The sequence below is a fragment of the Plectropomus leopardus genome, chromosome 7 (genome assembly GCF_008729295.1).
Source record: "Plectropomus leopardus isolate mb chromosome 7, YSFRI_Pleo_2.0, whole genome shotgun sequence".
Lineage (NCBI taxonomy): Eukaryota > Metazoa > Chordata > Actinopteri > Perciformes > Serranidae > Plectropomus > Plectropomus leopardus.
The window spans coordinates 24047977-24057879 of record NC_056469.1 but is presented as its reverse complement, the minus strand read 5'-3'; the positions used below and the strand labels follow the sequence as shown (position 1 = coordinate 24057879).

General features: G+C 42.8%; 1 protein-coding gene across 2 annotated transcripts; it reads right to left on the bottom strand.

Annotated features, from left to right (window-relative positions):
• Nucleotides 1-1096: 1096 nt before the first annotated feature.
• Nucleotides 1097-9825, bottom strand: LOC121945298 (PILR alpha associated neural protein). Of its 2 annotated transcripts, none has more exons than XM_042489418.1 (4): nucleotides 8889-9825; nucleotides 8291-8688; nucleotides 7835-7913; nucleotides 1097-1247 (listed from the first exon to the last, which is right to left on the bottom strand). In XM_042489418.1, the coding sequence occupies exons 1-4, from the start codon at nucleotides 8897-8899 to the stop codon at nucleotides 1097-1099; spliced, it is 639 nt and encodes a 212-aa protein (XP_042345352.1). In that variant the 5' UTR covers nucleotides 8900-9825. The 2 variants fall into 2 exon arrangements, with proteins under 2 accessions (XP_042345352.1, XP_042345353.1); XM_042489419.1 differs by lacking the exon at nucleotides 1097-1247 and adding an exon at nucleotides 2426-2717.
• Between the last annotated feature and the right edge of the window lie 78 nt (nucleotides 9826-9903).

Here is a 9903-nt window from a genome sequence, read left to right as displayed (position 1 = left end):
TCCAAAGAATAACTCTGAACAACTAAAATTAGAATATATTAATTGACCACACACAAAAAATATTGCGTCCATGGCCTGAGCCTTTTCTGAAAACTTCAGCAAACACGTCACAACTTGTGAACTTCCAGAAAGTTTCCACTTGAAAGTCAAAGTTCAAATGGACAAATGTCGTGAACACTGTAAACACGACCCCAAATGAACGCACCATCTTTCTCATAAACTTTGACCAAAATGCGATCAAACGGTCAAACAAGGCAGTGCTGATCGAAAATAAATCAAAATGTTGTTACCCCAAGAAGTGCATCAGGCTATGATGCAAATTCTACATAGTGGCCAAAAGTGTAATTACACCGTCCGTGTCCGTCAAATGATGCCCACTGGCCCTGAAAGACCTTTCCCCATTGACCTAGGAAAGAGACATCTGTAAATCAGTGTTTTTTTGTGTGCATCAAAACCCCCACGAAATGACTCATTTTACAATCTAGATTTAAGCCATCCAGTTCAATAACATTTGGAAAGTCTAAAAGAGCAGCAAGATTGAATTTTTTAGGCCACCATTCAAGTTAGTGAAGCGGTAAACCAGAAGTCAGTTTCTCCGGTATGTTACCCGCTAAGGCAAACTCGGCCATGCGTGGCCGCCGTTATTAGTGCGCATGCCTTATGAGCCAGTAGATCCAGGTATTTTATACCTGGAAAAAGAGCTTTTTGCCTCATGCGCCAATGAGCAGCTCTCATAGGAATAGACGAGGCCCAGCTGTCATGGCTGTATCCAGATTCATTATACATCCATAGTATGGTAAGGCGCAATGCATTCTGGTAGGTTTTCTACCTCTTGTGTAACAGCGTCCTTTTTCTCTGTTTTCTCTGCTCATGTAGCATCGATTTTAAAAGTATTTGCATCTTTGTACTGTAGTGACAGCTTAGTTTTATGTGAGGACACTCTGTATATTGGCGAAATACTTCTTTAAACTCCACATACATCCTTACAATGCAAAAGAAAATAATAAGGCCTCCTCACACACTCACACACAAAGAGGCAAACTTGAATCACACATGCACTTCAGACTCATAGACTCAGAGCTGGTGAGGCGACTCATTACCTCTCCCTGTCGGTGAAGGAGGAGGAGGTGCTGTGCAGCGTCTGCCGGCTGTCCTCCGAAGCGAGGGAACGAGGGAGCGCGAGGGAGAGTGGGGGGGCCACGCCACGGGAAAGCGGGGGTGGATGCTGGGAGCAGCTGCGATCGTAACTGGGAGAGGAGGATAGTGACACAGATAGATGGAGAGAGAGGAGAGGAGGCAAAAAATTGGAAAGACGTGGAAAAGGGATAGAAAGCGGAGAAGAAGGGGAAAAAAGGTGGAGGTGGGGAGACAGATGAGAGGAAAGGTGCAGACAGAGGGATGGGAATTAAGGAAAAAAGAGACCAAGAAGAAGAGGGACAGGAATAGAAACAGAGATGAAAGGCCTCAAAGAAAGTTTGAGAGACACAGATAACAGTAAAAGAAGGTTAGTGAGGGAGAGAGAGCAGGACATAAGAGAGAGGGTGAAATTAAGGGAGACAGACAGAGACACAGATAAGGAAAAACAGCAGAATAAAGAGAAAAGAGAGAGACGGGGAAACAAAGTCAGAGAGCACCAAGAACAGCCGAGCCATTTAGCATCAGCGAGCACATTACTCTGCCACTGTGAGAGAGAATTAGTGCACTCATCGGACTCATTAAAACGCTGTCAGGAGGGGAGAGGGAGGCAGAGCGAGGAAGGGGGGAAGGAGACAGGGAGTCAGAAGGGGTGAGGTTGGTAAGATGCAACAAGGCGAAGAAATGGACAGAGGGGTGACACATCGTTGAGGTTGTGTGCCATTACTTCAGTAAGGGGGGCAAAGACACAGTGGAGAGTCACAGGTTCAGGCTCTTAAGAATACTTAGACGCACAACAAAGCTGTTTTTGCAGCCATAAAAAGCCATCCTGCAGCATCATCTTCCCCCAGCAACACCTGTCCTCTTCTGGCTGACTCCTCTATGCTCCCTCCATATGCACACACACACACACACACACACACATATTTATACACACAAACACCGTCACACTTGATAACATTAGCCACACTGACGATTTTAGGGCTTGGAAAATCACTGATCACATATGCTGCTCTTCTATAATCATAATGAACTGGATGGTGGCCAATTTCCACTATAGGCTATCATTTCAGTCCATCTGTACCCCCCTCAACTCCTCCCGCTCATGCCACAACACTCTCTCCATAACACATGGCGTTATTTACACATTTATGACACTGAGACACGAGCCAGTCTATAGAGAGGGGGCTGCTGCAATGTCTCCAGTCTTGAATCCCCTTCAATTCTCACTTTTGTGAGGCCACTTTGCATCAACCAACAGCGTGGGGTTTTCCTCCACAAGCGGCGGGGGCAGGTGGAGTAAGTTATCGAAACAACAGCGAAGGCCGGTCTCAGGAACAGAGAGAAAAGGGGGATTTATCATGTATCAGCTCACGGCATGCTGGAGGATTATCTGTGGATCAGCAGTCGGACTGGCGGTGCTGGGAGAGATAGGAGACTGGTGAGGGAGATAAGAGGAGCACCAGCTGTGCAAAGACAGGCAGTGTTGGAGCAAGGCGGCGATGATAACTGGGAGTAAGCGAAGAACATGGAGGAAGACGGGGAACACAGGTATTCAGAGAGAGAAAGAAAGAAAGAAATCCCTGGGAGGCGAAGGGAAAGGAGGTCCAAGTGGGAGGAGGGAGTGAGGATTTTAGAGAGGGAGAGAGAGCACGAGGGGAGATAATGTAGAAGAGCAAAACTGAGATTAAGAGAGAGTATGAAAAATAGATATGAAGGGGAACCAATTCAGATTCAGGCAATGAAATGAAAAATTATGATACAATAGAAATGTGGGTAAGATGAGCAGATATGAGAATTACAGTAAGGAGGAGGAGAAGTATAGATGGGTGAGGAGAAAAAAGGAGATTGACAAAAAAAAAGACTGTGAGACACAAGGAAGAGAAGGAGAGGGGAGTCCCAGGGGTCAAATAAACTAGGTGTTATTGGTTTGATCAGCAAAGCGTGGAAGTGCTCCACTACATCACATAGATGACTCCCCATTCCCAGCTAATGGCCATGTGTGCAGCGAGCACTTCCTACGAGGCCTCAAACATACACACAACCCACCGAACTAGAGGTTTAATGGCTGGTAAAGCACATTGACACCAGTGACGCCATGTTATTGCTCAAGCCTGTAAGGCAACAGATCTGTTTTCTGCTTCCAGTTCTATCCTAATGGCCACAGCGAATGTTTAATCATTGCAACCCTAATGGCACTAAATGACACATCTGTGCCAACTGTGACTTTCAGGAGCACAAATGTTGTTAATAAAGTCATTAGTAAGCAATTACTCAGCTCTCACTTTAAGGAGGAAATGCTGTATGTATATATATTATGTAACCAGGAACAACAGGCGCAAAGACATGACAGACAGACCAGCGTGCACGTGCAAACACATCTGCAGCTATCCATCATCTTCACCAAAAGACACACATCTGGTGTCTTCATAGACCCGTGCGCATCTGGTACAATCCATACATTTTCATCTTGACAGGTCAGTGGGTAACAAAGGTGCAAGTCCTCAATTTTCAGTATAAAATAACCTAATTTTTCAAAGCACAATATACTCCAATATTTTAAAGTGATAGTATTGCATGCAGAAGATGTCAATCGGCACGCCCCCAGTTTGGAGAAGCAGGCTGGAGTCTGACATGCAAGCTAGGCAATGTCCTGCTGTGGATGGGATCAGCAACAAAATGTGTTTTAGCCACCATAAAGAAGTCCCACCTAAATTAAAAAAAAAAACAGTTTCAGTCTTAGTGTATGCTATACTTAAAGCATTTTCATTATGTCCGACTGTGATTTCCTAACTAGAAAATTAAGATGTTGTGTCACTCTTTTAAAAGCCAGACTCCACTGAAAAAAACTGTGATTTAACATCTCTGAACGGAGCTGCTGATCTACCGCTGCCTGGATCAGGTAACTTGTTTGTGTTACTGTGTGACTGGTGTTTTTAAAGGCTAGTTTGAATTCACCACGCAAGTCACACAATAACACAAACTAACTAGCTGGTTGAAGCAGCAGCAGACCAGCAGCTCCTGCGTTCAGTGAGCTAAAATTTCAGTTTTTCTTAATGTTTTTCTAGTCTGGTGGCTTTTATTGATCGAGAACTGAGGCCATTAGTGGCTCCCCCCTCAAAACAGACTGTCTGAATGGAGAGGTAAAGCAGTGAAAATACTCTCAGTATTGTATACTCACAAACTGATATTGATTTTTTCAGGTGGCTAAAATATGTTTCGTTGATGACCCATCCACAGCAGCACTTTGTGCTCAGCTTCCTTGTCAGACTCCAGCCTGCTTCTCCAAACTGGGGTCCTGCAGACTGTCATGTGATACACTGTCTATGGATAAGTACCCCATACAACCCCACCTAAAAAAAACCCGAACTATACCTGTAACACCTATGCGCAGCCCTAAGTAATGTCTAAATTAGTTGCTCCCAAAATATTTTACCACATGAAACTAAGATATGTCTACAGTTTATCGCCAGAAAGAGATGAGATGTCCCCCTGATATTGCTTTAATATAAAATAACCGTGTTTAGTTTTGAGATGTAACATTTCACGGATAACTAGTTATCCTGTTAATATATCAGTGTTGGGCTCCTTACTCTAAAATATAATTTATTACTCATTATTCGTTACACTTTACAAAAGCAGTTTTATCACATTAGTTATTGCTCACTGCCAACAGTAAAATGTTACACTACTCATTATATTGGCATTTGTATAACTTTGTTTAATATGTATGTGAGTGTGTATGAGTGTGTTTACGAGTGTATGTGTATGTACCTAAATACGCATGTGTATATATTTATGTGGTTTTGTATTGTGAAGCACTTTTTATTATTATTATTATTATTATTATTATTATTATTATTATTATTATTATTATTATTATTATTGCACCCCACAAAACTGGTATGCCTGACTCCGTGCGCAGGTGTACCTCTGTGTTGACGTCAGGGTGATTTCCGGTCCGGTAACGGTGGCTAAGGCTAGATAGCTTGCAAAGGCTCGGGCTCGCAGGTGGGGTGTATTACCTGGAGTTACACGGTGTTGCTGTTAAAATTAGTGTTTCAAGACGTCTGAGGACGTGTTTTTCAGCAGTGGAAAGAGTCTTAGCACCGTTGCCTGGAGCAACCGCGTGCTTGTCAGCCTTTCTCCCGGCAAAATCAAAGTAATGGGAACATTTCCAGCTGCTTCAGGTAAGCGTTTTCACCTTTCAGACTCCAGCTTGATGTTTTGTGACGTGCATGCGCAGCGCGACGAATACAACTGAACTATTGAATTGTTGTATTTCATGTCAGTAGAAGCTTAGTCAGCTTGTTTTTTGGGTAACTGTAATTTCATTAGATACATTTCATTTGTTATAAGTTACACTGGCCCTACTCGTCACTGGAAAAGGAAATGTCACGCGTTACTGCCCCGTATTGTATTAATTTTATTTATTTGTGTAAACTTAACTGGAAAAACCTCTCATTCAGCGCAGGCAGAAACACAAGTTAAAAACAGACCAAAAATAGGCTACAGATATGGCTAATAAATTTGCAACTTCAAAACAAGCAGTATAAAACACAAAATATATTAACAACAAAGACAGACTTAAAACGGCATTAGTATTTTCTGTAGATGAACTAGAAAAACTGAAATACAAGTTGAAATACACCTGGACATTGGCACATAAATGATGACGTGTTTAGTAATAAAAATATTTACTTCAACTTATTTCCTCATCAAAGTCATGTTACTCATGACATTTCGTTACTTTTTGATTGCTTTTCTACCAAATGTTTTAAACTGGGCAATAAATATAAATAAAATGAATCATAATTACATTTCTAGGTATGTTATAATTTTTCTACAATTTTCTTTTAATAACTGTAACTACAGTGTCTCCAGCACATTCATTCGTTTGTGGCAGCCTGCCATGATTAATACACGTACCACCACAAATCCACAAATATATATTATATTTTTGCAGCTGGACCGTTCATTGGGACCACGTTAGAATATAAATACAGTTTTGTTATGCATTGCACCAAACTGTTGAAGTGCAAAGTGTACTGTTGTGATAGAAAATGCAGAAGAACACCAGGCACCGTGAAGGTGAAACTTAACCATTCATTGTGCTGGGTCTAAAAGTTTACTGTCGCTCACTTTGCAGCAGCTCCTGTCGTCCATCAGTCTAATCAGCTATAACCAGATCAGCTTATCAATTCTCCATGCCCACGTTCCCAGACCTGCAATAATATCTGAATTTAAGGGTTGAGCTACCACAACACAAATTCTCAACTGATTTGTTTTGTAACTGGTTACATGTAACTTGATACTCCTCACTCCTGCTAAAGAAGTTCAATTATCCAGCAAATATCATGATAAAAAAAAGTCTAAAATAATGAATCCAATTTGGTAGAAGCAGAAATATGTTTTTAGTACCTTACTATCTTAATCATCTTGTGAGCGCTTAGGGGGTCCTGAACCCCAGATTGGGAACATCTGTTTAAAATGTATCTACTCTAGGGTGCTCCAGGGATGAGGTATTTCTGTAGGCCGACATGTAAGTTAACATCACCCTGGCTCCCCGTCAAAAAACCATTTGGATCTTCCCAGTGGATTTTAGATTAAAATAAGATCTGTGGCAAACAAACATTTATGATAGTTAAGACTGTTTGTTCAGCAAGATATTCTTTACAAATGAACTTTTGGGATATTTGAAGCCTAAATGCAATTGCCAGAAGTAAAAAGCTAATGTTGGGCTAATAATGAACTACTCTATGGTTGCATGATTTAATGTCACCACCACAATGACACTGTAAAGCTGTGTTCAGTGTGATGACTCTTTGTGGTCCCATTGAACCACTTGTTAGCAACAGCCTTTTTGAAGACGTAAAAAAGTTTCAAAGTTCTTGAGTAGGGTATTTACTAATGTAATTTATGTCGTAGAACAAAACGTGGAAAGTCTCTTAAGCTTGTGTAATTCACACACTTTTTTAAAGGCTTCTAACCAAAAACACATAGATTTTGAGATGAGGGAACCAAACTAATTTCCTGGATTTAGGACTCATTTCTGGGGTGTTCGTTTAAACTCAACACATTCCTGCATAAAGTAAAACACATCATTTGTTTTTTCAAACAACTTTCTCAGTCAACATGTAATCCAGGAGATCTACAAAACCCTGTCAGACAAAGCATCTCATTTAACATCAAACTTTAAGTCTTAAAGAACGCAATTTAGAAATCCAGTTTGTAGGATTAAGTGGCATCTGGTGGTGAGACTGCAGAACTGAATCTTCACACCTGTGCCAAACTGGACTCACTCCATATGCAGTTGGTAACAAAAACACAATGATTCTTATTTTCAGGTGATTGTACACGAATGAAAATGTAGTTATAAATACTATATACCATTTCTGCCTATAGATGCCTCTAAATCGTACATACTATCCCCCTTTAAGGGAGGTATCGATTATTAAAGCTCTGCACCTTGCTGTCTGGGTCCTTAGAATGAGAAAATATCTAAACCACGACTTTTACCACGGAAAAAACCCTATGAAGCAGGAAACAGTGCTGCCCTCCTGCTGTGAGACAGGTTTTCAGCTCATACAGAGAAAGTTTGCTGATCACTCACTGTTATTCAGCAATGCCCTCTTCATATTTATGTAGCCACACACAAACAAATGTACAATATTTTTGAGGAGAAAGTTGAAGTTCCTACCAGAGTTTGGCCGTAATGACGATTGCCATCAGGATGAGCAGCGAGGAGATGGTCACGGTGACGTAGAACTGAGGGTCCACTGTAACACACACACATACACACATACAAATACTCGTGGAATTACTAATCTCAGACCATGATCGTGTATAACTGTATCCAGAACAAGAGAAGAAATCAATGAAGCCAGCTGAAACATGAAATTGGATGTGCAAGACGCTGGCCTCCAACTATAACACCAATCCCGATGACGTCTTCTCTGTATCTTGCATTTTGACAGCGGCCAATTCCTCCCTGTGAGTGATGAGAACTTTATTAGGCATTCCCCGCCACCGACACAGCCGGCTGCACGCAGCAGCCTTCACCCGGGTGACAGCTAATTCCCTGGAGGACTCGTGGTATGTGTGTGTTTTCACATGGCCACCTTTATTTAGAAATCCTTCATGTCCTGATGCCCACCTTCCTCCGGCTCTGTCTCCTCCGCCTCCGTCCCTCCATCCTCCACTCCCTCCTGGTCCTTAGACTCCAGCGGTGCCTCCTCTCGCGGCTGCACGCTGGCGGGCCAGTCTGACTTGGCGGTGCTGGCCTCCAGCTGGTTCCCATGCTGATGCAGGGGGTCCGTTTCCTGGCTGGAGAGGAAGTGGTAGGTCTCGTCCTCTAAAGGCTGCGTGGGACCCCAGACCACTGCCCACAGAGGCGTAGGTGTGACCTGGGCTGTGACAGACAGCTGGACAGACAGGGCGTCCACCTGCTCCTCGCCCTCACTGTCGTCACGGTTACAGGTGGAGGGCTGTGTCACCAGAACAACCAGGAGGAGGCAGCGGAGGGCGGTCAGTCGTGCGACAGGAGAGATGGAGCTGGAAGAGAAGTGGAAGAGAAAGGATGAGAGGTGGAAGAGTGACAGAGAAGTTATCTGAGAAAATGTATTGTCCACAGGCGTCCTGCACGACCTCATCAGCTCAGAAATTGATTCTCATGCCAACCATCACTCAGAGTGACATTTTATGCATCTGTACCCCATACATCCCTCCTTCACCTCAGTTACTATCCATCTTACCATCTCTCCATCGCTTCGCTCTGTTCACTGAGACTCCGCTCCTCCGATCATCTCTCTCTGTAAGATAGGACAGAGGGGCAGGAGAGAGATAGAGAGGGAGAGAAAGGGGAGGGTCCAGCTTTTTTTTTCTCTTCTTTTATGTTGCCAGATAAAAACCATGTAAACATAGACGCCAGTATTGGCAGAAATCCAACTCTGTCATTAAAAAAAAAAAAAAAAAAAAATCATTCACGGACTCCCCCAGGCTTTTAAATTTAACACTCAATTATGCGCCACATGTTTATCCAGAATCCACATATGCATTCAAAAACACCCAGAAGTACATGCTCTCTCACACACATTTACAGTGCACACACCTGAGCAGCACAGCGCATTAATCATCATTAGAAGCGTCATGCATGGAGCCAATACTCTATATGGCACTTTGAGCAGAGAGAGGCAACTTCCCATCTACAAAACTACTGCCTAAATGCCACAGAAATGTCACTTAAGAGACGCACGAGCACACCGGGAGACGGACACAGACACACACACGCACTCCGACACATATCAGTTATCATGCCTACCTCTGGCAGTGGAGAGAGGGAATGAGAGAGGGAGACAGAGAGAAAGGGGGAGATACAGAGAGCAAGTGAGAGGAGAAAAAAAAGCATCGGTTGCCGTAGCGACTGAGACATGTAGAGTCTGCTAGAGTAAGTGGGGGGAGAGAGAGTGATGTAGGGAGGGCAAGAGACTGTAGGAAAGAGATTTAAATGCTAATTACGTGTTGTTTTTTTTTACAAACTGGTTCAATTAAATGGACACAGAGGAAAAGAAATGAATTTGACGAGGCAAACAGAAATGATACAGGGGATGACATTGGTAAGCTCATTTTAGAGGCGGGAGGTTAAAAAAAACTCTTCAATTATGTTTACAAAAACAGGCAAGGACACCCCAGAGAGAAAGAGACAGAAATACAGAGGAAGAGGAGGAGGAGAAGAAGAAGGGAATAAAGATGGAATAAAATTTCATTTAC

What these genes read in the sequence shown, in the direction of transcription:
- LOC121945298 (XM_042489418.1), bottom strand. An exon ending in GGAGACAGAGCCGGAGGAAG is followed by an intron (nt 7,914 to 8,290) that starts GTGGGCATCAGG and finishes TGTGTGTTACAG; the next exon opens with TGGACCCTCAGTTCTACGTC. An exon ending in GTCATTACGGCCAAACTCTG is followed by an intron (nt 1,248 to 7,834) that starts GTAGGAACTTCA and finishes CTCCTCTCCCAG; the next exon opens with TTACGATCGCAGCTGCTCCC.